This window comes from Crinia signifera, chromosome 6 (assembly GCF_055691185.1).
Source record: "Crinia signifera chromosome 6, ASM5569118v1, whole genome shotgun sequence".
Taxonomy (NCBI): domain Eukaryota; kingdom Metazoa; phylum Chordata; class Amphibia; order Anura; family Myobatrachidae; genus Crinia; species Crinia signifera.
The window spans coordinates 143,482,528-143,509,835 of NC_139222.1; the positions used below are offsets into that span (position 1 = coordinate 143,482,528).

At 43.3% G+C, this 27,308-nt stretch overlaps 1 protein-coding gene across 1 annotated transcript; it reads left to right on the forward strand.

Moving 5' to 3' along the window:
* The first annotated feature begins 6,150 nt into the window (after positions 1 to 6,150).
* NAGLU (N-acetyl-alpha-glucosaminidase) lies at positions 6,151 to 26,136 on the forward strand. Its single transcript, XM_083147502.1, has 6 exons — positions 6,151 to 6,887; positions 15,197 to 15,344; positions 21,540 to 21,686; positions 22,020 to 22,105; positions 22,826 to 23,082; positions 24,682 to 26,136. Exons 1-6 carry the CDS (start codon positions 6,469 to 6,471, stop codon positions 25,881 to 25,883), a joined length of 2,259 nt encoding a protein of 752 aa, XP_083003628.1. The 5' UTR covers positions 6,151 to 6,468; the 3' UTR covers positions 25,884 to 26,136.
* The last annotated feature ends 1,172 nt before the right edge of the window (positions 26,137 to 27,308 follow it).

The following is a 27,308-nucleotide window of genomic DNA, read 5'->3' on the forward strand; positions in this document are numbered from 1 at the left end:
CTATATGGCTCAGATGCTGACTGCTACAGACCAGTTACCTGTGCCACCGGCAGTGCCGCTGTTCGGGACAGTGATCTGTGCCGACAAGCATGGCGGCGCCCAGCCTGTGCAGCGGGACCCCTGACATCACGTCACGCTGCGCAGCCCGGCCGCCAGAATGCCTGTCAGCACAGATCACTTTGCTGATCCCGATCACCTGGCCACAAGCCCGCTGCCCGTCCGCAGGAGGAGGACTCCTGCTCCTGCATGTCCCCACCTCCGTAAGTGACTGCGGATTGTCGGGGGTGACTTATTAGGCATTTCTATTGAGATATGCGGGCGGGAAGTTTTTCGGGGGACGGGATACTTTTTCTTTTCATTATTAGAGAAGCCAATCCCGGGTATTCCGGGAATTCCGGGATTGATCATTTTTCAATCCCGGGATTGAGAAATCCCCCGGGATTGGCATCCCTATTCACAACCTGTTGTTGCGTGCAATAGATACCAATAACTCCGCAATATTGTGATACACCACCGCGTCCCTAACGGTGCCGGTCATCTGACGTCAAATCTCCTCATCTGCCTGATATGCAGGAGCTCACATACCTCCTTATCAGACCAGTTGGTTGTAGTAGACATGATGGTGCAGGTCAGGTTTGGGGTCTGCCAAACAGTCAGGCTGAGGGTGATACTGTGGGATACACTGCGTGACAGCCAGGTGTGTTGCTGCAGATGAGGCTGTAAACACACTGGGGAGAGTGCTTCCAGCACAGATTGTTGCTGTAGTGTAGGGTACAGGCTACAAACAACTAGAGATGAGCGGGTCCGGATCTTTGAGATCCGAACCCACCTGAACATCGCGATCCGAGTATGGTTCCGAGCTGACTCGGGAGTTCCCGCCCGATTCCGGACCAAAAATGAGGCAAAGCGTCATCATCGCGCTGTCGGATTCTCGCGGGATCTGGATTTTATATAAGACACGCGCGCGCCCCGCCATCTTCACTCCATTATAGGAGAGGGAAGAGGGTGGTTGGGTTCTGTGCTCTGTGCTGTGCGCTTTTGTTTGGTGCTGCAGTGCTCACTCGATTAGGGTCTGCACGCAGAGGCTGCTGACTGTACACAAGTCCAGTGTACAGGGCCTGTGTCCAGTGTGACAGGGGCTGTGTCCAGTGTACAGGGGTTGTGTCCAGTCTACAGGGGCTGTGTACAGGGGTTGTGTCCAGTGTACAGGGGTTGTGTCTAGTGTACAGGGGTTGTGTCCAGTGTACAGGGGCTGTGTCCAGTGTACAGGGGCTGTGTACAGGGGGTGTGTCCAGTGTACAGGGGTTGTGTCCATTGTGACAGGGCCTGTGTCCAGTGTGACAGGGCCTGTGTCCAGTCTGACAGGGGCTGTGTCCAGTGTACAGGGGTTGTGTCCAGTGTACAGGGGCTGTGTACAGGGGTTGTGTGACAGCTGTGTCCAGTGTGCAGGAGCTGTGTCCAGGGGCGGTGTCCAGAGGCTGTGTCCAGTGTCCAGGGGCTGTGTCCAGTGTCCAGGGGCAGTGTCCAGTGTCACAGCTGTGTCCAGTGGACAGGAGCTGTGTCCAGAGGCTGTGTCCATTGTCCAGGGGCTGTGTCCAGGGTGACGGACTGTGTCCAGGGGCAGTGTCCAGTGTGACGGCTGTGTCCAGTGTACAGGAGCTGTGTCCAGGGGCGGTCTACATTGTCCAGGGGCTGTGTCCAAGGTGACGGGCTGTGTCCAGTGTCCAGGGGCAGTGTCCAGTGTGACGGCTGTGTCCAGTGTACAGGAGCTGTGTCCGGGGGCGGTGTCCAGAGGCTGTGTCCATTGTCCAGGGGCTGTGTCCAGGGTGACAGGCTGTGTCCAGTGTACAGGGGCAGTGTCCAGTGTGACAGCTGTGTCCAGTGTATAGGAGCTGTGTCCAGGGGCAGAGGCTGTGTCCATTGTCCAGGGGCTGTGTCCATGGTGACAGGCTGTGTTTAGTGTACAGGAGCAGTGTCCAGTGTGACGGCTGTGTCCAGTGTACAGGGGCGGTGTCCAGAGGCAGTGTCCATTGTCCAGGGGCTGTGTCCAGGGTGACGGGCTGTGTCCAGGGGCAGTGTCCAGGGGCAGTGACCAGTGACCAGTGTCCAGGGGCTGTGTCCAGTGTGACAGGCTGTGTCTAGTGTAAAGTAAGAGAAATAAATAAAAGTAATAAATAAAATAAAAACACTTTTTTTGGAGGACAATGGAGGAGGAAATAGTGGGAGATCAGCAACCCGATATAAGTGCTGAAGCTGCTACCACCAGTCATGACAAGGCCGATGGTCAAAGGCCTAGAGGCCATGTGAAATCAAAGCAGAAATGTCATTTTACAAAGATCCATAAAAAATCCAAACAGGTAAAGTTACCTACAGAGAAGCATAAAATTGGCAATATGCCATTCACCACACGCATTGGGAAGGAAAGGCTAAGGCCTTGGCCTTTGTTTCTGACTGATGGTACAGTGTCTCAGAATGATGGTAGCCCTTCTGGTAGTACAATCAAACAAAGGTAACAAGGAAAATTTCATCTTGCACCTCTTTGTATTTTTTGCTCTTTGGAGCATTTCTCTTTTTTTGGGGTAGTTTATTAAACTGCCAACCTGTCTGCCCCTACAGTGCCGCTCTGTTTCCAAGATGTGCCAGGTTGGAAGTGTAAGGTCCACATGTATGTGATGCCCACTGCTGTCGCTTAGCTTAGTCATCCAGCTACCTCGGTATAACCTTTTGGCCCAACCACAGTAAATGAAAACAATTTTGTGAGCTGTGAAGTGATCAAAATTGACTAGAAAGGAGTGGAAACTAATGTTATTGAGGTTAATAATACTTTAGGGGCAAAAACAGGCCCAAATTCTGTTATTTTAGTCATTTTTAGCATTTTTTCATAAAAATCCAGATCCAAAACCAAAACGCGCAAGGGTGGTTTTGCCAAAACCAATCCAGATCCAAAACACGAAGGGAGATCCAGATCCAGAACCCGAAAAAGTGGCCGCCGCACATCTCTACAAACAACCTGGTAACGCTTCTTCTGCTGCGATGCTCCATGCGCTGTCATGTGCTCTGTGTGCGCGACTCCTTCAGGAGCCACAGAAGCACCAATCAGCTCTTCGCGGCCTTCTCCCCACCAAATAACCCAGACAATTACCATTTACACATCCCCGAGCCCCGGAAAAGGTTGTTTGAGAACCGATGCTCTAGCGCCATCCTCCCTGCATCTTTCTAGCGACATTTACCCTGTCTTTGTAGCGTGATCCTCCCTTCATCTCTCTAGTCACATTTACTCCATCTAACTAGCACTACCTCAAAATACCTACTTTAAAACTACTGTAATAAGAGGCAGGAGCTTCTTCTATGTAGTTGTTTTTTTCCTGGAACTCCTTTATTCCTATTACAGCCTAGGATGTAAATGTGTGTGTGGATATCCGGACTCATGATAGATTGAATCTAGGTCGATAGTCATAAGGCCAACCACTATTATTCGACAGTCAAAAGGTCAACAGGGTCAAAAGGTCAACAGTCAAAAGGTCGACAATCAAAAGGTTGACATGGACAAGGTTGACTTGAAAAAGGTTGACATGAGGGTTTTTTTTTTTTAAATGTTGAGCCAACATGTGGCGATAGGCTGTATTTCATGCCCTACCATCCACTACGGCATGGAGGGAGAATATAATAGTGTGCCGAGCGCAGCAAGGCACCAAACCCGAAGGATGGTGAGCGCAGTGAGCCATGCGAGGGGACGCAGTACACTTAGACGGTTTCCATACCGACCTATGTCGACAAAGACACCAATAAAAATGAAAACTCATGTCGACCTTTTGACTCTGTCGATCTTTTGACTATTGACCTATAGTGATCAACCTAATGACCTAAACATTGTAGATCTAAAATACCATAACCGTGTGTGTGTGTGTGTGTGTGTGTAGTGGGGGTGGGGCTTTTTTTTGGTAGACAAGTCTTAAGCGAGTTCAAACTTTGTATTCAACTTTGTGTCTGTGAGATACATTCTGTATGGTTGAGGATAGTGGCAATACAGAATGGTAAGTAACACTGCAATGATAAATAGGCCCATATAAATCTTACATCAACTTGTAACTTTAGGTGAGTACTGGTCACTTTTTGCCCAGAAACAAGCCATGATATAAAACCTCTCATCCTAACATGTATGTTGCTCTGACAGTTACATCTGCTGGAAGCATGCAAAACATCCATTCACAACCAGTCATATAGCCTCAGATGGGGGATGGTGTCAGGGCTGGATTACGGTTTGTCCAAATGATATACTGGCCCCACGGGGTTGTGTGTGGGGGTCTGATTGTACCACTGCCCAGGCTGCTCTGTTGTTATCCAGAACTAGTGGGCATTAATATTACATGATAGCATTTACATTTTTTAAATCTAAAGCATAGAAAATTATGTTTATCCTAGACTTCTCTTAGTATAGATGATATAAATACAATGACATGTACTGACATAAAAGGATCATTTTATTATAAAATGTCAATAAGTTTGTTAATTGATACCTAATACTCATATACAGACATTACATAATAACACAAATAAAAATGAATAATACAATTCAAAAACTATCAACTAAAAATATATAAAAATGTAAAATATGTGTGAATATAAAATAGTGAAGGTAACAGAATCCTTAGTCAATCACAATAGTGGTATAGTCCATAACCAAAGTCATACATCCATGAGGTACAATAATAACGTGTAAAATGGCTAAACCCATGCAATCTAGGAATGGACATCGCATTCCGATGTTTGCCGTCATGGAATGGTATAACCAAAGGATCTCTGCTGTATTGTAGGTTCCAGTTGTCCCTGTTTTGGTGCCAAATTTTGTCATTCCGTCTAACGTAATTAGCCACAGATATTAAATGATAAATGGGCTCCTAAAGCCAGTGAGTTTCTAATGCAGGGGTGGCTAAATCTGTCCTCAAGATCTACCAACATGGCCGAGGCAAGTAAAAAAATTACAAGTCAACCTGAATTTTAATTTTTGATTAATTAAATAACACAATTTTTGCTGTACACTCATATGTATGTTCCAGCATAACTCCAGAATGACTGCAGCAATTCACACCAAACGCAGAACACATATGATTTACAATCTGGGAACAAACACCCCTAGGGATGAGGCAGCAACGCAGAGTATTTCAGCAGACATCATAACTTCAGAATGGCTGGAGCAATTTACACAAAACTGAGTACACGTATGACTTACAATCTGTGAACAAACAATGTGGGGGTATCACATCCCTTTTTCTCTAAGCCAACAGGCAGTATTTCATGCCCTACCATCCCCTAGGTCTGGGGTAGCCAACCCTAGTCCTCGAGAGCTACCAACAGTGCATGTTTTGCAGGTCTCCTCACAGAATCACAAGTGAGCTTATTAGCTCCATCTGTGTATCTTTTAAAATGTGTCAGTGATTAATGAGTGCAGCTGTGCAGCAGCTAGGTTGTCTGGAAAATGTGAACTGTTGGTAGCTCTCGAGGGCTAGGGTTGGCTACCACTGCCCTAGGTTATGCAGTGAGAATAAAACAGTGTGTCCGAAGCATGGCAAGCACGGCGAGCCATGCGAGGGGACGCGGTGCACTTTTCTAGTGTCCATGTCAACTGTGTCAACATTTGGGGGGAAAAAGTGAAAAACCCCATGTTGACCTTTTGACTGTCGACATTACCCATGTCGACCTAATGCATGTGTCGACCTAACCCCATGTCGCTCTTCAGGTGTGTCGACTGTGATGCATGTCAACCTTCAGTGGTCAGCCCAATGCATGCCGACCTTCCTCTTGTCGACCCTATGACCCATATCCTATTACAGGACATGGTACATTCAGGAAACCTTACATCCTATACAATCCTTAAAGCGGGACTCTGTGGCTTACTGACATGCCTGCAGTTCCCTAGATTGTAATCAGTAACAGAATCCGTGTGTGCCCCGGTATAGGGGAAAAGGAGGCTGCTGTCATGTACTGTAGCTGCTGCAGAGCTGCGGCCGCACACACACATCCTTTCAAAACTAGAACATTTGTTTAGCGTTAGAAGGCGAAAACCAATCACAGCTCTGTAGTAACCAACCCTGGCGGCTGTGAGAGTCGCCCAATAGCAGCCTTCTGCGGCCTACCAATGGGAGGCCGGGTTTTATCCCACACCTCCATGCAGGAAATGTAGCCGTGCGGCCAGCTGCAGGCTGGTGTGTGTCACTGCGTTTGTGTGCGGCGAATAGATGCGTGCAGACCCAGCTGTATAACCACAGGGACAACTGTTGTAGCGGCTCTGCCATCAGCCAGCGCGGCTGCCCGGTGTATGGGGAGTGAGGCACGTAGCTCCTGTATGCCGGAGACCGCTGCCTACAGCTGTACGGATTCTTCCCCCGGCAGCAGCGCAGATCTCCCCGGCGCAGGGGTTGGATATAAGGCAAGGTCCCGGAGCGGCACAGCCTGTAGCAGCGGGCACCTATGATCTCTAGGATGAATGTTGCCGGGTTGTCGCTTCTTCTGCTGGGCGCCCTTGGCGTGGCAATGACGGGGAAGGTGTTCCAGACCCTGTCCCACCTGAAGCCTCAGTGCCGGGACGCGGTGCAAGCGGCGGCTGTGCGGGAGCTCCTGCAGCGCCTCATAGGGGACCGGGCTAATGAGTTTCTGGTGACCGTGAACAGTTCACTGTCGAGCGATGAGGAACTTGACACTTACCAGCTGAGCTCCGTGGGAAGCAAAGTGGCGGTGACGGGCAGCAGCGGGGTGGCGGCGGCGGCGGGGTGCTACAGCTACCTGCGGGGCTACTGCGGCTGCCACATCTCGTGGTCAGGAGCCCAGCTGCGCGTGCCCTCGCCCCTGCCCCCGGTGCCCACAGCAACCACTGTGACCTCGCCCAACAGGTAATGCCGCTACCCCCTGCAGGGTAACCCACGGGTAGTTTGGGTGCAAAAAATGGGTGATGTTATTACCTTGTATAATGGTATCTAACAGTGCGCATGTTTGTAATGTGTGTACAATATGTGGGGTTCATTACCATTAGGTGCAGATGGGAATTCGCCTAAAAGCACTTGCACCTATATACTGTAGGGTTGAAAGCAATTTTAGATGAATTCGTCCCATCGAAGGGTGCGGTATTGTCTTAATTCAGGTGCCAATGCCAGTATTTAAATGCGTTGGAATGGCACCTTGCACCCTTTGGAGCTAATCGGATCGACCCCTGTGTGTGTAGAGTCTGTACCAGTCTCTGTTCTCACAAAGGGTGGGATTCTCTAATAACCCCTGTCACACATCGCCGATATTGGCATTTTTAATAATCTATTATTAATGCAAAGGAGCTGTCCTTTGCGTTGTGGCCAGCAATGTGCAGCAGGTGCCTCCCTGGCTCCTTACCCGGCTGCCAGGGCTCCACTTCCTCCTCCTTGCAGAAGAGGTGCTGGGAGGAGGAGGTCACTGGCCCATGCAGCAAAGCAGTAGGCTGCCTGGACACAGGTGAGGGGCACGTGATGCAAAGGGAAGCTCCTAGGCTTCTATGGGGTTATGCCTTCTAGAACTGGCATAACCCCCTCGCATCGAAGCCCCGGCGGTGGGGCTTTGCTGCATATGAAAATGCGGTAAAAACACAGAAAACTGTTTTTTATGGCATTTTTGGTTTAGAGCATCTCGCTCTATCTTTTCCAGCAGGAGACTGACTTCTTCCTGTTTACCTCTCACTGGCAGCCTTATAGACAGTTTGAAACTTGTGTGGAGGTACTGCCAGGTGCCCCATCCTGGCACAGTTAATGATGATGCTTGAGATTTGCCCCTGTATACTTTTGTTTTTCACTGAATGTTTTGTCAGTCTGATACCAGCATAGAAATAGCATGTGGTGTGTGTACAATGCCATGTTATGTTTGATTAGTGCCACTTTTTTTTTCTTTATTTCCTCTTGTCAGTTTACTTGTACTTTTCTTTGTGTATGATAAGACAGTCATGTGCAATTTGCAAACCTACTTTCTAAATGTCTTGGTTTTTTTTTTCATCACTTAATAAAATATTTACTTAGATTATTTACTTTTAATGTTTGTTATATGTGGATAATTCCTGGTCAACGGTAGACAATGTAGATCCTGTTGACCAGGAATTATCCGCATGTTATTTAATTTATTTTTCTTTGCGAGCAAGAATGAGAAATTATGTGTATGCTGCCACTGTGGAGGTGGCACATCTTAAGATGTTCACAACTCAATATTTGTCTGAAATTGTTACATTCCTGTTAATATAAAGCTGGGTAGACACCTAACCCGTTATCTGTCTAGTGGGAGCAACAATCTTGTATTGTATATCAGCGAATGAGAACCTATTAGATGGGAAGCAGACAATGGTCATTCAGACAAACTGGTTCAATTTGTTTGTAACAAATTTATCAGAACAACTGTTTTTGTTAGTTTTCCTGTGTTTGGAAGCACCGGGTTGATTGTCATTTGCTCATATACAGTACATTATTTTACATACATTTTGTTCTCACCACAGAGTGGACAGATAAATCCTTAGGTGTGTGACCTACCATTTTTATTCTCTACAGAGTAAAAACTCTCAACAGACTGGACTAGTATACAAGACAAAAAATGGGTCTATCTATCTATCTATCTATCTATCTATCTATCTATCTATCTATCTATCTATCATACAAATGGTGTAATCCTCAGGATAACAGAGTCTAATTCCAAACAAGCACTTCATATATTACACCCGCCTATTTAGTGTTCACTGTAGGAGTGACACCGGGCAGGGTGCTGGGGGGCGGACTGGGCACACCGCCGTCATCGAAGGGGGCGGGCCCGGGCCGCCGCCGTCATCGAAGGGGGCCGGGCCGCCGCCGTCATCGAAGGGGGCCGGGCCGCCGCCGTCATCGAAGGGGGCCGGGCCGCCGCCGTCATCGAAGGGGGCGGGCCCGGGCCGCCGCTGTCATCGAAGGGGGCGGGTCGGCCCCCCCGAATACACTGTGCTGTCGGGGAAGCGCCAGGCATCGCCGTCAACGGCGACGCTGGGCTTCCCTGTGAGGCTGTTTTAGCGGGACGCTGTGAGACGGGCAGGGCCCATTTTGCCCTTTAAAAATCGGGCAGGGCGCTTAAACAGCCTAGCGGGAACACTACTATTTAACATACTGTAAGAAGCATGTTCACCAAAAAAAAAAAAGGTATCTCTGTATTTCTTTTGTTGGAATAAAGGGGCTTCCCTCGCTTGTACATATGAGACAATGCTATCTTTAGCGGATGATTTCATTGGTTTTCCCCAGTGGCAGCCACTAGGGTACACAAAATGGATTTATTCAATTGTTGGTCTGTTTAGATGCCAGTCAGCCTTTGTGGTGACACTTCTTCTCACAGCCTCCTGAGATGCGAGGAGAAATGTGCGTGAAGTCGACAATTTCAGCCTCCAAGCGAGAGTTTGGCCACCCAAAGCAGAGCTTTAGACTGGATAAGTCGATTAATGTGGCTAAACCCTGTCCGTTTGGGAGCAACCTAGTGCTTGGGAGTCCAAACACCATTAGACTGTGACTGGGCATCTATACATCCCATTTAGATGGGATAAATAGTCTCCATAGTGTAGTATGATAGGGAAACATCTATACATGAACACCCCTTTATTAAGCTTACTCACCTGATATATAAATAAGGTTTCTAGCCAGAGTACTTTTGATTCTATAGAGTGCCGGTGGAACAGTAATCTTTATAATTAAAAAAAACAAACGTGGATTGCATCGGCTGCCACTAGTTGGCACCAATGGAGCAATTCAATTGTTGCTCTGTTTGGGCGCTTATGCAGAAGGAGACCTATTTTTATCTCTCAGCTTCATGAATGCGAGCTGAAATGTGCAAAAACAGTGTTTTAGAAACGGGAGTTTGAGTGACCTTAATCGGGACTTTATATGGGTTTAGCCGCTTTGTGCCACCAAACCTAGGACTAATTCAGTAAGAGTCTTCAAAATCTGATTATGCAAAACATCCAGAGAATGTGGAGGTGATGCATGTATTTCCTGGTGGGGGCTTGAGTTTTATAGAGAAGGACAATCGGCACAAATGTGCATCAGATAGTATTTTTTTTTTTTTTTTTTTTATCAAGGTTTGAGAATGTGTGTCTCTCTGGGCAGCTTTATATACCCATTTAATTCTATGAAGTGACAAAACCATCAAACTTTATGGTATTATTATTTTGCTGTATGGACAGGTTTCAATTTTGATAGGTTCATCCATTTTCAGGATATAAAACCCCCAATAGTGGGCCATTTGCTAACTCTTATATGCAGTATTCCAGCATGTATGGCCAGCCTAATGCTGATCGGGTAAATCCTCCTGTTCTGTGCTTGAAGCCCTGTGAGCTGCATATACACAGTCCTAGAAATAGCTCTGTGTGTAATGGGGCCTTCACACAGTATTTTTTGCCCACTGTCTAAGCGATCTGACCTATAGCTATGCGTGTCGCTATCGCACATCTAGATATTTCAAGCATGCTTGAAATATTTAGTCATCACCCGTGTTCTCTCTATTGAGAACACTGGCAGTGACTGATCGCTTAGCACACATTGCTTGTGCAGCGCTGTGTGCTGAGCAATGCTAGATCGCTCAGCACTAAGCTCCCATCGCTACGTGTATAGACCCCGTACGGCCTATGAAATTGGGAGGTTGGGCTGACCAATATTAAGCAGCCTGAAATACAACCTGCCATTGTCAACCGTCGCAAGTTTTAGGTAAGTGATCGTTTAACTCTCCTGCAACAGATCTGCATACACCCCTATACAATAGTCATCCGATAATGGCTGACTAGGACATGGATTGCACAGTATATGTACCCATCTTAAGCCGAATTACGTTCTAAATTTGATAGATATAAAGATAAAAGAAAAATACAAAGGAACTGTATACATTTTATTTTTCATATGTGTTATCGTGTTCAATCTGCATCTTTAACTTCAAAATGTATCTCAATAGAATGTAAGTTTGAAATTGAGATGGTTCAAATCAGGTGCGCTAACATGGGACCAGAAGCATTGAAGGGAAAATAACATTGACGTTTGTAGGAGCATGACTGTGTCAAACCTCAGTTTTTTGTTAGGCTGGGAGTGAGAGACAATCACATTGAAAATGCTCAATTTATGTAATTTTCCCAATACAAAGAAAATTCTGCCACCGCAGGTCCGCTCAGCAGCACCTCCCGGACACTGCAGAGTCTAACTGCCCTCCTCCCCACTACATCCACACCCCCCGCAGTGCAGCCTGGACCTCACTGCTGCCCAGGCTTTTTTTATTTTTATTACTCTCCTTATCAGTGGGACTTGACAATCCTTGTTTTGAATATTTTTTTTTAAGTTCTAGTTAGTATGCGTTGAAGCTCATTAGTAGTAATTATCTTGCAATTGTCTGTAAGAACATAGTTATGTTTTGCTTTTACTTGTTTCAGTGTTGAAAAAATAAATCAATTACAAAGGTAAGTAGACAGCCCCCACACCTACTCTGCAACTTTCGGCTCCCACTCCCTAGGGCTGGGTACAGCATGCTCCTCCCACGACATGACATCATGACATCAAGTCAAGCACACAGCAAAGTATAGGGCACAGTCAGATGTGGCAAGAGGAAGTGGTGCGGGAGCCACATCTTATTAAGTAAAAAGTCAAATGCAGCTTAAGAACCACGGGTTAGAAACATAGAAACATAGAATTTGACGGCAGATAAGAACCACTTGGCCCATCTAGTCTGCCCCTTTTTTAAACATGTTACCTCAAACCATATTTGATCCTTATTTTTTTGTAAGGATATCAATATGCCTATCCCAAGCATGTTTAAATTGTACTACTGTATTTGCCTCTACCACCTCTGATGGGAGGCTATTCCACTTATCTACTACTCTTTCTGTAAAGTAATTCTTCCTCAAATTTCCCCTGAATCTTCCTCCCTCTAGTTTCAGTGCATGTCCTCGTGTTCTGCTGCTCCTCTTCCTGTGAAGAATGTCTCCCACCTGTACCTTGTTAAAGCCCTTGATATATTTGTATACATATTAAGATCTTTGGTACTTATGTAGTATCTGGGCTGCCGATTTTTTGATTGTATGCCTTAAGTTAAGGCATACAATCAGATGCGATGCGATGCGATATCGCATCGCATCGCATACGACCATGCGATGCGATGCGATGCGATGACCCGATTTTTCCATAGGATTCAATGTTAAAATGGACTGAGTCCATTTTAACATGGAATTCAATGGGAAAAAGGGGTCCTTTTCATACCCCTACTATCCAAGTGGGCATGGAGTTGGATATAAACCTGTGGCGAGCGTAGCGAGCCACCGAGCCCGAAGCGTGGCGAGCGAAGCGAGCCCCGCGAGGGGACGGTATTCTGTGTCCCCTCGCGGGGCTCGCTACGCTCGCCACGCTTCGGGCTCGGTGGCTCGCTACGCTCGCCACAGGTTTATATCCAACTCCATGCCCACTTGGATAGTAGGGGTATGAAAAGGACCCCTTTTCCCATTGAATTCTATGTTAAAATGGACAGAGTCCATTTTAACATTGAATCCTATGGAAAAATCGGGTCCATCGCATCGCATCGCATCGCATGCGATATGGTCGGGTGCGATGCGATGCGATGGACCCGATTTCAAAATCGGCAGCCCAGTTACTACATAAGTACCAGATCTTTTAGTCTTTCCTGGTACGTTTTGTGATGTAGGCCATGCACATCACAAAACGTGGCATATTAAAAATTGGCATATTAAAAATACATTGACACCGGTTTTATTTTCACTACCACTTGCATATGGTTAGCTTACATTTAAATTGTATCTTGAACATTGTATCTTTGTCTTAAGGTTCTATACACAGGGGGAAATGTATGAGCCTGGTCTGCTGAGCGATCTAGTTTAGTCAGGGTATGCCCCTTAAAAATGACCTCTAGGAGTACATGTTCAAAGGTTTGCTGATGATTCCCCACTAGTGTGTAACTAACAAATAAACTAGAACAGACAGGGAATGTGACTAGAAAGAATCCTTTAAATGTGTTAGTAGTTACAAAAAAAATCCCCACAAGGATGCTTATCCTTTCTTCTGTCACCTCTGCGCTTCGGTTCCACAGAACAATTTACTAAAGTAATGCAGATGCTTTACATGATGTCCTGGAAGGTAATGCAAGTCCCCCCACAGTGGCAGATAATAATGCAAACCAGACTCACACATGAGGTTCATTTCTGAATCATGGGTTAAAAAGAGTCAGGCCCAGGCATTAGCCCTGGATTGGTGAAGTCTGGGGGGGGGGGTGTGTGTATTGGAGCCTAGTGCTGGTACGGGAACCCCTATTATTACTTAGTTTTAGAATTCCCTAATAGCAAAACTGTGGCAAGGTATGATGGGACTTGTAGATTCACAACAGCTGGAGTGCCATAGTTTAGACATGCCTGCCCTACACAAATCTAACTCTTGATGCACATATTACATCTGCCCGACGTGCAGTGCCCATTTGCCTTCTTGATTTACTTTCAAACTTGAATCTGGCCCCTTGACCTTACTACAGTGAAGAAGTGCATTTGGTGTACTTTGAGCTATGTTAAAAGCCTCAAACACAAAGAGATTATCCTGTTGTAGTGGGACATCTGGAAGGGTTTGCTGAAACTTCCTGGCCTCCTGCTGGTCGTTACAGCCTGGCATTTCAGCTAGGAGGCAGGCATGATATATGCAACTGCATTTTTTTCGTCTTTTAATAAATACTTTAAGTATTACTGAAGGTTGCTGATTGCAGACATAAAGCATGCTAAACTAGGGGCTCGTAATCATTGCTGTATTTAAAAAAAAAATACCCTTCATGTGTTTTTAAATACATGGACTTGACAATAACCATTGTGGACTTTTTGTGTGTGTTTTTTGTTATTTTTCTAAATTAACAAAGATACTGTAGCACTTTAACCATTAAAGCTAATGTATTGTGTCTCGTATTGATTTATATTATAGGCTGAATTTTTTTTTTTTCTTAACAAATCATTGTGTAATGGAAGTTTACTTTAACAAACATTCAGGGTACTTATGTACTAACTGGGCTGCCGATTTTGAAATCGGGTCCATCGCATCGCATCCGACCATATCGCATGCGATGCGATGGACCCGATTTTTCCATAGGATTCAGTGTTAAAATGGACTGAGTCCATTTTAACATGGATAGTAGGGCTATGAAAAGGACCCCTTTTCCCATTGAATTCCATGTTAAAATGGACTCAGTCCATTTTAACATTGAATCCTATGGAAAAATCGGGGCATCGCAAAATCGGCAGCCCAGATAATACATAATTACCACATTCAGAAACTAAAATTAAACAACCCCCTGAAAAACAAGACCTCCTACAGCTGCCTTAAGAGATTTTCAGAGACCATTCCCCATTTACTAGCATACAGTATATATTGCTCACACATGCTGAGCACTTTACTATCCACTTTTGTAATGGATTAAGAGAAGGCCCCAGTTACTCTCTACATAGAGGTGGCTGTGGTGTGGTTATGAAATAGGGTCATTCCATGTCCCTTACAGAAAATAAAGGAAACTTCTACTTGATGATTCAGCTCAATTTCCCCCCCCCCCCCCCCTTTTTTTATGACTAACATGTCAGCCTATGTTGAAATATAAAGATACACTGCCTTAGTGTCACTGTTTTATTACAGAATAAACAACTTAGAATGATCATGGTGGGGGTGCATGACCGTGATCAGACTTGATGGCCACTATATACAGCCATTATTACAAATACCTTCCCCACACTGACACTATTCAGCGTATGTGTCATCAAGCAGTTCAGAGCTTAGGGAGTGGACAACAACAAGCAGCAGTGACTTGTGGGAAGTTGGTCTAAATGACCTTAGGTCTGGGAGAGCCATACCATATTTGAGAGTCTATTCAAGTTGCATGAATAGCGTAAGCATTGAATTAAGAGGAGTCTTAAGGTGCCCCCACACAGTGCTATTTTACCTTGCTCTCCTGTGTACATCATATCGCAAGGTACAAAATGTATGTGCAGCATGTACTTTTTGAACTAGATGCGATGCAATCTAGTCCAAAATGCCTGGTGCGTACTTTTCTACTTCCCTGCACAAATATACACACACATCATGTATGTTTAGGCATCTCTTAAGAGCAAAGAGTAGTCAAACACTTTGACGGGCTTTATCATGTCTGACCTACATCTCTGTTCTATTTTAAGGTTCCGCTTTTACCAAAATGTCTGCACCTCCAGTTACTCATTTGTTTGGTGGGACTGGGCTAGATGGGAGAAAGAGATCGACTGGATGGCACTTAATGGAATCAATTTGGCGCTTGCATTCACAGGCCAGGAGGCTATATGGCAACGGGTACAACTTTCCTCTTTCCTAGCTCTACAATGTACTGTTTTCCATAACTATAATTATAGTACAGTGTTGTTGTTTTTTACTAGGGCTACAGTTGCTGAAGTTTCTGGATGTTAAAAACATTATTGCATATTTAGTATGCCTGGCATGTAATACCAGTACTTATATGTTAGTTGGGCGCCCACTAAGCTATTTGCTTAGTTTTCCGCGTCCCCTCGCGGGGCTCGCCACACTTCGGGCACGGTGGCTCGCTGCGCTATATAGAATCAACTCCATGCCGACGTGGGTGCATGAGCGTACTTACTATAGTGGGCGCCCAACTAACATATAAGTACCGTAACACCGTACCCAGCTGCGTAGTACCACAATGATCATAGAATAGAGGTGGATCACCATTATTTAAATAGATGTATTGGGCTATGGTGTATAATGTTAAAAAACTATAAATTATTTCATTCCACTGGCCAAAACACAGATCTTTATAGCCAGCTAGAATACCTTGCTCATAATTCCTCACTTCTACCTACTTAAATACAGTATTATGAAATTTAACCCCATGAGAGGTGGGTTTTGTTGGGCAGGCCAAACCTACTATGGCAGGTTTGTCACAGAAAGTAGGAAGCTGTCACCCCCCCTCACCTCCACTCCGGCGCTAGTATGCCAGAGCTCCCCTGCCGCCTGTCAGTCATCACACAGGCGGCAGGCTCGGGGATGTTTTGCGGCGGCTCGGGAGTACTCTGGTGCCTGAACTCTCCCGAGCCTGCCGTCTACGTCACTGATGCAAACAGTGAATGGTGGCTGGCGGCAGGGGACCTCCAGCGTATGATCGCGGGGATGGGGGGGAGGCGACAGGAGGGGCCCTAAAGGTAGTGCGCCAGTGGTGCTCCGCTGGAGGCACCACTGGCGCGCACCTAATGCAAAGTGGTATGCCCGGAAATTTTCCGGGACAGCCCGCTGTGAAAATTTCCAGGCATACCACCCAAGGGGGTAAGATTGGATTTATTCAGCTGTGATCAATTTTTTTTTTTTATTGCGTGAATTTTAATTGCAATTTTGTTGCATACAACAATAAAGAAAAAGGACAAACAAACCTTACAATGTAACATTGTCAATAATAGCAATAACAATTGTCTCTGAGATAATGATATAAGAAAAGTGTACACTAAAATATAGGGTGAAGAATACGACCCCTGCGTGGTTTTACATTTGGGATGAGTAAAAATAATAGACAATAAAGAAATAGCGTAGTCTCTAATGTAACTATGTGGTTCATATATTATAACCCAGCGGTTAAAGCCACCGATGAGTTGCCACCTGTCCCATTTAGTATGATACTGCTGAAGTGTACCTCGGGAGCAGTATGTAAATCTTTCATGAGTAGAGACATCATTTACCAATGCACGCCACTGATGTATAGAAGGAGGGATTTTAGCAAGCCAATGAAGCGCTATGATAACCTTAGCCAGAGTGGTAAGACCTAGGACATATCTATAAAGTGAAGGAGAATGACTCTCCTCTTTGAAGGGCAAACCTACATATAGCTGGTGATGCAAGGGGAAGAGTCGACTCTGTGGACACAATGTCAGCCCATACTGCACTCCAGAAGGCAAACACCCCAGGACAAAGCCATCACAAATGCCAAAAATCTGCATCACAGCTGTGATCAATTTTAACATTCTAGTAATACTGTAACTTTTATTAGATGTGGGATCTAAAACAGAAAATAGTGATATGATACTTCTGTATGCCTCTGAAGAACAAATGCTTTACAGTAGAATGTTTTTTTTTTTTTTATGTGCAGACAATTATTTATCTTTTGCAAGTCCGCTCTGAGAGCAATTGACTGGTCTTCTAATTGAATCCATAGCATGCATCCTGGATCAGCCTACACAATACACAAGAAGTTGTCCTCCGTACTCAAATAGGCAGAACTCTTACCTTAAATCTGGGATTGATCGTTCATAGTGATTTTTACTGCGCAAGCTACCCATAGCTTTGCTTTGCTAGTTTGCGCTCTATGGGCATTTGCAGCCAATAATTGCTTCAGGTTACAAGGGAGTTGAAGTGCGGAGTGGGCAACATTTGCTCAATCCACAGTAGAGGGTTAAGAATTTACATGAGAAATGGTTTCTTGAAAAGGCCATAAAAGAAACCATTTTCCTCAGGAACATATATCTTCCATCCACTAGATGGCATCGCCATATTATATATGAATTGGGGTTGTAGAAGAGCCATACAGTACCTGCTCTACCACTGTAGTTTCTCTAATAGCCATTGGCCACGTTCATGGAGTATATGCTATACTTGCAGCTTTTCTGTACAGCACAAAGGCTTTACTACTCTTATTCTGCTAGATTGGCTTTAATGTAATTTACTGTAAAACCATAGGGAAATGTAGCCAGCTCAGATGATATCCAGGTGCACTATTGTATGACTTTTCTACATGGCTCATCCTGACCTGGTACAAAGTTCACAGATGCTATGCGGTTTTGTATACTTCTCTACTGACATACACATTTTATTTAAAGGTATCAGTCTGGAAATCATTATTCCCAGTATCACTGTATCTGTCGCAGTTTATGCTTGCTTTTCTGTTGCTGTATCTTCCAAATGCTTTATCTTCCTTTTCTGCATTTTGCAGCTTTTAAACTTTATTGAAAAAGTTATTCCTAAAATGCTAAAACTGCATCATAAACACCAGTGTATATGTAACCTTAACTTGTTGATAAATTCATTACATCTGTACAAAACCTTTTATTCACAATATAAAAATAACTTGGGAGAGGCTACGTATCCACACAATACTGACTGACGAAACGAAGAGCACTTTTCAACAATATGCTGTGTATAACAAATGTTAAAAGTTTAATATAATCCAAAGAATAGACGGTACTCCTGACGATCGCAATAAACCTATTCAGTTACTGTATAAGGTTGAAGTGATCTTTCTCAAGATAGAGAAAAAAAAACGTTTGTATATGTAGTTATGGTACTTATGTTAGTTGGGCGACCATTATAGTTTGTACGCTCATACCCCCGCTATCCATGTCGGCGTGGTTGATTTTATATAGTGTGGCGAGGGGGCGCGTAAAACTAAGCAAATAGCTTAGTGGGCGCCCAACTAACCTATAAGTACCGTATTTATCTATTATGAAGAGTCCTACAACGGTACTCGGAAGAATTTTTGGTACTTGTTTCATAGCACAGCGCCCATCGCATGCCTTAATTAGTGGTATGCGATGGGACCCATTTTTCGGGTCCTAAGAGCCACACTCTGCAATTTTAATATCGCATTGCATGCCATTACAATGGCATGCGATGCGATTTCTAATTGTACAGGCACCTTGATGGGTGATTACTATGTTAAATGCACCCCCATTGTTAACGCCACCCCCACTATCAACGCCAACCCGAAGCGTGGCGGTACGCGTCCTCCGACCTTTTCATACCCCCACTATCCACGTCGGAGTGGAGTTGATTTTATATAGTGCATATAACATACTAATCACCCATCAGGGTGCATGTACAATGAAATCATCGTTTCGATCACATCGAATGCGATCTGGTCGCATGCGATGCGATCAAAACGATGTAATAAGATTAAAGCGCCGTGCTAGGAAACAAGTACCAAATTTTTAAATTTGTATTGCGGAAAATAAATGTACCAACGTTTTGGGGCTGGTACGCCCCTTTGTCAAGGTTGTTTGTCACAATACAAGTTTGAAAATTCCTCAGAGTGCCGTCGTATGATTATATTTATTTATTTATTATTATTATTTATGGATTCGGCATGAAATTATCTTGCCCTCACGGAGTGGAAGGATTACAAACCGGCATTCAGAGCATGGAGAAAATAATCGGTGCAGAAAATACTGATAACAGCAGCTGTACATGACTGCTTATTTATAAAACAGTCAATGCAAAAGCAGACTTGAAATATTGGTCTGCACATTCATGTAGGAACAACAATAGTTAGACTTCTTTTGAAGAGTGTAAGAGTGATTTCCATTTGTGGAGAGAGATGATGGTAAGATAACATAGAAGGCATGGTTTCCCAGTATTCTTTTTAAGGCATTTACAGTCCGCAATTTACTGCCTTTGCACATATTTTATTTGCAACTGTCTTTGGGGGCTATTCAGTGTTTGATTCCGACTGTTGGAACAGTTAGAATGATTGACCATCCGTATTCAACGTTCCGACAGTTGGAATACTCGTGGATTGTCAAAATCCATGTGTATTTGGTTTAAAATGGCCACAGATTTGAGAATCAAGTGGTTGTTTTCGACCATGCGGATTTTACTTGATAGAAAATCGAATCTGACATGCTTCAATGTGGTCGGAAACGGGCGCATTGAATAGATTCCGACTGTGGGAAATATTGGCACACATTCAATACCCCTCTTTGAGTCTAGACCTGTGCTCTTAATAACTCCTATATTAATTTAGCAGGGATAGCCAAATTGTAACATGGAGCAGTAAAATACACTCCAAACAATATAATAAAAGTTCAACACTGTAAACATTTTTCCCATGCTGTATAATAATTCCAATGCTGTCTCTCTAATAATTAATTTAAGCAAAACATTTTAAGGTGAAGAATTGAAAAGTTAATTTTATTCGAAGGGCTGAGTATGGAGGTTTAAAAGATTTTTGCACTTCAGAATATACACGGCTGCACATAACTAGTGACACTTCTGTTGTGGAGGGTGCAGCAATGGAAGGCCAAGGCAATTTTGCTGTGCACAGATTTTGTTTTGTTTTTTTTTAGTTGTTTTTTTAGAATGTTTAACCCCTTCACGACATTGCCTTTTAAGGTATTTTTTTTTTTTTTTTTTTCTTCTTGCGTTCAAATAAGCGTAACTTTTTTAATTTTCCGGCTATATAGACACATGAGGGCTTTTTTTTTGCGGGACAAGTTGTACTTTGTAATGGTACCATTTACTATACCGTATAATATTCTGGGGAATCAGGAAATAATTCAATGTGGGGTAAAAAAAAAAAAAAAACGCCATTGCACAATTTTGCGCTGGTTACGGTTTTTTTGGAGTTCATAATTCGTTTAAAATGATGGGTTATCTTTATTCTATGGGTCGTTACGATTCTGGCGATACCAAACTTATATAGTTTTCGTTATGTTTTACCACTAAAAAAAAAAATCGCAACTTTTACGGTTTTTCTAATTTGCGTTGCATCGCCATGTTCTGCGGCTTATAACTTTTTTATTTTTCCACCTACGGACCTGGGTGAGGGCTCATTTTTTGCGGGCTGAAGTGTACTTTTTAATTAATACCATTATGGGATATGGGCGACTTTCTGATCTCTTTTAGTTATTTTTTTTTGGGTACGCGATGCGACCAAAAAACGTAGTTTTGGCGTTGGGGATTATTTTCCGTTTACGCCTTTAACCGTGCGGGATAACTAATGTTATATTTTAATAGATCGGACTTTTAGGAACGCGGCGATACCAAATATGTTTATTTTTTTTATTTTTATTTGGGAAATGGGGAAAGGGGGGTGATTTGAACTTTTAATATTTTTTTATTTTTTTTTATTTTTAAACTTTTTTTTTTTTTTTTTTTTTTTTACTTTTACTACAAGGCCCCCTAGTGTACTTGACCACTAGGGGGCGCGATCGCCTGTACTAGGTTCAGCCATAGAGCTCTATGGCTGAACGTAGTGATTTTATGCACTTCCTATTACATCCTGCCTGAGGCAGGATGTAATAGGTATGCATATACGGCCAGCACAGGGGTCTACATTAGACCCCTGGCTACCATGGCAACCGATCGGCACCCTCCGATCTCGCTGCGGGGGGCCCCGATCGGCGCCGGAGGGGGGCGCCCCCCCTCCGATCAGCTATTTAAGCACTGCGGGCGCTTTGCCCGCGGTGCTTAAAGGGTTAAACGGCCACGATCGGCGAACTCGCCGCTCGTGGCCGTGAGAGCAGGGACCTGGCTGTAATATACAGCCATTACCTGCTCTCTTTCAAGCCAGCTCACTCCGTGAGCTGGCTTGATTCCCCCGCAACGGCCATATGACGTATATATACGTCATATGTCGTGAAGGGGTTAAAAATGCTTCACTTTAAACATGGTTTGTGGTAGCATTATTTGAGAAAGTGTCCTTTACATTAATGACTCTTATGACTTCAATCTATGGTTAATAAGATTTACACATAATGGAATTTTTAATTTTAGGTGTATTTGTCCTTGGGTTTAAACCAATCAGAAATAAATGATTTCTTCACTGGTCCGGCTTTCTTGGCTTGGGGTCGCATGGGGAATCTCCACGCTTGGGGCGGCCCACTGTCCTCACACTGGTTGCGGAATCAGCTCTCCTTGCAGGTAAGATGTGCCTTATAAGACTATAGCCTACATTTTCATTGATTACAGATTATGTTCTCAAACATCTTTGCTGCAGTCATGCCAAACAGGCCCTCTTGACCCAAGTCATGTCGCTTGAGAATGTTGTGGCAGACATGTTGGTGGGGTGTTTTTTTTATTTTTTTAATAACCTAAGCCCAGTTCTAGAGTGGCAGCTCCCCCCTGATGTCATAATTTGGTCACACCATTTTCTGGTTTCATTGTAACAATTTATGACCATTTATTTGGCATATATTAATTACTGGTAGAATAAATGTCCATATAGGTCCCCAAATATGTTTTGTTTTACCCTAGAACAAGATCATCGAAAGGATGAGGTCTCTTGGAATGATTACTGTGCTGCCTGCATTTGCTGGACACATACCGCAAAGTCTACTAAGGTAGGTAAACTACATGTAAAGGTGCCCATACACTTATACAATCTGGGCCCTTTTTGCCCAATTCCGACAGATCGGGCTGAGAAATTGGATGAAAAGTGCCCAAATCGTACGTGCCAAAGCTCCAGTTCCAATCTACGCATCGCAAGTGTGCTGCACATAAGATTTATCGGATCCTGCAACCACACTTGCTGGTTGTCTCCTGTGATACATCATAAGCTAAAGTACCGCATGCGGTGTATATTATGCGGTCCAGCTGTGGCATCTCACCAGTGGGCAGCCTTGTGTATTGGGACCCTTAGTGTTGCTGAATTTATACGATGGCTATAGGCCTCCTCAATAGAACACAGAAAGCTGAATTGTAACCAAAAAAATCTGATTGATTCTCTACTTCCCCACCCCTTCCATTAACCGCTGCAAAATACAAAACATTGTTTTTCCAAACAGCAAATGTAATTCATACAGTAGATTTAATATATTTGAAATGTTTGGATCGTGATACCGTATGTCGCTGCAGCACTAATTCACACATGTGAGTCCCCCATTGAAAGCGAATGGATAGTGCGTGCATAAAAAGACCCATTTCTATCATATTTTTTTTACTATAACTGGCCAGGTGTTGCTATTTTTCTTTAAGAACGTATTCCTCATTCAACGTGTCTGTAGGAATAATAAAGTACATACAAGTGAGTATAGTTTCTTACTCTACTTTTTTCTCAACAGGGTGTTTCCCCAAATCAACGTGACCAGACTTGGTGGATGGAGCAACTTCAATTGTACATATTCTTGCAGCTATCTCCTAGACCCTGAGGATCCTTTATTCCACAAGATTGGAGGGATGTTCATGAGTGAAATAATCCGGGAGTTCGGAACAGACCATATTTACAGTGCAGACACTTTCAATGAGATGAACCCAACCTCTTCGGATCCCGACTACTTGTCTGCAATCAGTAATGCAATCTTTAAATCCATGGCTGATGGTAGGTTCAAAATTCTTAACCAGTGACTATATGGCCACTGATTTTATAATAGTTTAACAATGGCCGAGCAGTTAATGTTAACTTGGCTGTAAACAATGGGAGTGTCTAGAACAATCTCAACTGTTGGTAAAAGGAAATTCCAACATGCACTTCAATAGCGTAAATGGGCCATACATCTACAGATCGATTGTCAGATTGGGCTGGTTGGAACAAAAACCTGTTAATATCTGACCGTTTTTGGCAGTTTTCCAGCATTTCAAAGCCAATGGTCAACTGTCATTTGCTCTCATCCATTACCAGGACTTTGTTCCAACCAGCCCAATCTGACAATCAATCTGTAGATGTATGGCCACCTTTAACCCCCAGACAGTGCAGGAAAGACTGTAGAAGCTGCTCTATTAAATTCAGTTTAAACTGATTACTTCAGTGCTAACAAAGTCCCTCAAGTAACAATGAATTCTGGTTTTACAAAGAGTGGGGCTGACACGGTTGAATCTGAAAAAGTTTAGCAACCACGGATAACCCTGTGGGTCATAGTGTTTTATTATTATTTGTTAGTCTCTTATTGTAGAATTAACACATTATCCCACTGCCCCTCACCCAGGGTGTTTTGAATGTAGTAACACCTTGGATTTGATAATTATAATCCCGGGTATTTTTGGGACTCTAAAACATCTGGAATCCTGGGGTTTGGCTTCCCTTCTACTTATGCCTAGGACAAAGCAGCAAATAGGAACAATCAGCTAAGTGCAGGAATGAGACCGAGATCATTAGGATGCGATAAAAGGATGAAGCACGTCACAGCAAAAATAGCATTATTCTATCTTTACTATATGTAAACTTGCATTATTATAAGAAAAACAAATCTGTTTCTTTCTTTGAAAATTGGAAATCCTGAAACATTATACAGTTTGATGTGAAGCTCATTTTTGCACATCCTTTAAGCATTTTTCCACTCCGAGAGCAGAATAAAGGCATGAACCCTAATCTGTGCTAAGCAGACAGTAGATTGTGAAGACCTAATTACCCTCCACCTTGTGCAGGCAAAAAATGCACTTTGTAAAGAATAGAGCTAAAGTGAGTAACCCCGCTTTGTATGGCCTTTCCTTTTTAATACCAAAATACAATACGCCTTCCACTCTGCAACTGGTCATGCAAATCAAGTTCTTTTCAGGAGTATAATGTATATTTTATGCTCTGCAATTTATGAAGATAAAATAAAGCCCTGTAAATGATTAGTTACAGTGAATTGCTTTTAAAGAGAAACGGCAAAGGAATACTTTTTATGGTACACTTGTCACATGCACACATCGAAGGCACCAATTTGGCTACTCGCACAAATATAAATACTGTTAATTATGTGTGCTTTCATAATGTCATTGGTTTTTTAGTGAGTTGATTGGCAATATTCTACACACATTGACAGGTGTGCTTTTGAAGAGTAATAGAGCAGAGGATTTGTCTTCCTTTAATTGACTTTAGGAAGATTGACGGTGCAATAACATGTTGAACACGTGTTGTCTGTTTTTATTAGTGATACATACAATTAAATGTACTTATACATTTTAGAATGAGTAACACATTTCCTCTTTTCTACAGTGGACCCCGACGCTATCTGGATGATGCAGGGCTGGCTATTTGTTAATAGTCCTTCTTTTTGGAAGCCAAACCAAGTTCGAGCCCTACTCCATGGAGCACCAATCGGCAGGATGATTGTACTGGACTTATTTGCAGAGACTATGCCTGTTTACCAATCGACAGAGTCTTTTTATGGGCAGCCATTTATTTGGTGCATGCTTCACAATTTTGGTGGCAACCATGGGTTATACGGAAAAGTTGATAGTGTCAATACAGGGCCATTTGATGCCAAATCCTTCAAAGACTCTACAATGGTTGGAACAGGACTAACTCCAGAAGGTATTGAACAGAATGACATGATCTATGAGCTGATGAATGAAATTGGCTGGCAATCTAAGCCCGTTAACCTTAACAAGTGGATCTCAAGTTATTCCATCAGACGTTATGGCCGAGAAAACACAAACGCTCAATCTGCATGGCAGTTGCTTCTTGAAAGTGTCTACAACTGTACCCAGAACTGGAAGGACCACAACCACAGTCCACTAGTTAGGCGCCCATCTCTTAAAATGAACACCGATATTTGCTACAATCAAAGCAAACTGTATGAGGCCTGGATGTATATGTATTCTGCAGCCCCTTACCTGTCAAACAGCAGCACATTTCTGTATGATCTGGTGGATGTTACCAGAGAAGCCATGCAGCAGTTGGTTACTGAGTATTATAAAGAGATCAAAACTGCTTATGAAAATGAAGATCTAGAAAAGGTTATGACTGCAGGTGGTGTACTTGTTTATGATCTCCTTCCTGAACTTGATAATCTTCTATCCAGCCAACCCCAATTCTTGCTTGGTCGTTGGCTGGACACTGCTCGTCAAATGGCAGTCACCAAAGAGGAGGAGTCGCTGTATGACATGAATGCTCGGAACCAGCTCACTCTATGGGGTCCTACTGGCAATATTTTGGACTATGCCAACAAGCAGTTTGGTGGCCTTGTACAAGATTATTACAAAGAACGGTGGAGCCTTTTCCTATGGTGCCTTGTTGAGAGCCTCAATATGGAAATACCCTTCCACCAAGACCACTTTAATCAGGCTGTATTCAGTGTGGAAAAGGAGTTCATCTACAATGGCAAGAAATATAGTTCTACTCCCACTGGAGATACTCTTGAGATTGTTAAAAATATTTTTCTAAAGTATTATCCAAAAGCAGGAAGGTTACAGTAACTATCAATAATTTCAAGGGAAACCTATCATTTGAAAAAAGGGAGAGCATTGTCTATAGCTGCCTTGTGACATTCAGATATGTATAGTAAACAAAAGGGACACGAATGCAAGCGTTAAGCATAGAACTTTGCTGCATCAGTGGTCACCACAAAATGTACAAGCCACGCTGCTTGGAAAGCAGGCTATAGAGCAGGGCTGGGCAACAACGGCCCTCCAGATGTTGATGAACTACACATCCCAGCATGCCTTGCATCAGTTTCAGCATGGCCACATAGCAAAACTAATGCAAAGCATCCTGGGATGTGTAGTTCATTAACATCTGGAGGGCCGGTGTTGCCCAGCCCTGCTATAGAGTCTACATTACTTCTTGCTCGCTGCACCTCTGCTATATTCTCCAGAGCATTTTTGTATTCCTTATGTAGAGACATATCACTGAAGGCTCTTACATTGTGCTGTTGTGGATAGTCATCTTATAGGCTGGATCAAAACTCTTGCATAGGAAATGGTAACCTCTTTGAAGCACTTCTGATACAAAAGTCATTTCGTAGACGGCAGTCTCAAGAATTTCATTGTCATTTATAAAATGTCTTCTACATTATACATTATGGTATTGCATGGATCTAAAAGTTATGTACTCTTGAAAAAACTACAATTTATTTTAACTTTGATTATTAGTCATATGGGGCCAAATGTAATAGGGTGAGAGATTTTGGGAGAGTTTTCCCATGTTTTTTAAAGCAGCAATCAAAAACCAGGTTGATTTTGCCGTGTAATTAATTGCTGCTCTAAAAAACATGGGAAAACTCTCCCAAAATCCCTCACTTTCTGATACTCACCTAATTACATTTGGCCCATGGTGTTCAGCGGGTTGCAAACCATTTGCACAATGAGGTCATTGTCCGAGTATAGTATTCTTGAAAAGGTTTTTTGTACTGAAGTTATGTATTTAGAATTCCATCATAAAAAGGTGACCCTTTGAGTGCCAAGTGAATTTGACAAAATAGGTGTAAAAATTGGCAAGCAAACACTTTTTATTCATCATGATGACCTTTTTAATGTTTATCTTTTTATATAGGAAACGTAAAAAAAAATGTATACCACTTTTTTTTATTCAAATTTATATAACAAATGTAAGCGACACTGCCATTTTTAATGGATATTTTGCACATCTCTCAAATATGTTGGCATTTAAAAGGTTAAGAGATTTTTTTACATTTTTATTGGGGTGGGGTGATATTTCTGTGGATCACTATTTACTACTATGCAAAAAAAGAGTTGGTTGCTTACTATGTGCATGCCTTACTCCCAATATGTCAGGTAAAGACCACTAAACAACAAGCTCCAAACCACCCAGTTACATTACCTCCAGCCACGTCCTAAACAGGTGGACACAGTCCATTTTAGGTTATTAACAATCTGACCTTT

Bases quoted from the DNA above. Each gene is read 5' to 3' on its own strand.
- NAGLU (XM_083147502.1), top strand. From the start codon at position 6,469: ATGATCTCTAGGATGAATGTTGCCGGGTTGTCGCTTCTTCTGCTGGGC. The intron at 6,888-15,196 runs GTAATGCCGCTA...TTCTATTTTAAG, and splicing joins ACTGTGACCTCGCCCAACAG to GTTCCGCTTTTACCAAAATG. The intron at 21,687-22,019 runs GTAAGATGTGCC...GTTTTACCCTAG, and splicing joins GGAATCAGCTCTCCTTGCAG to AACAAGATCATCGAAAGGAT.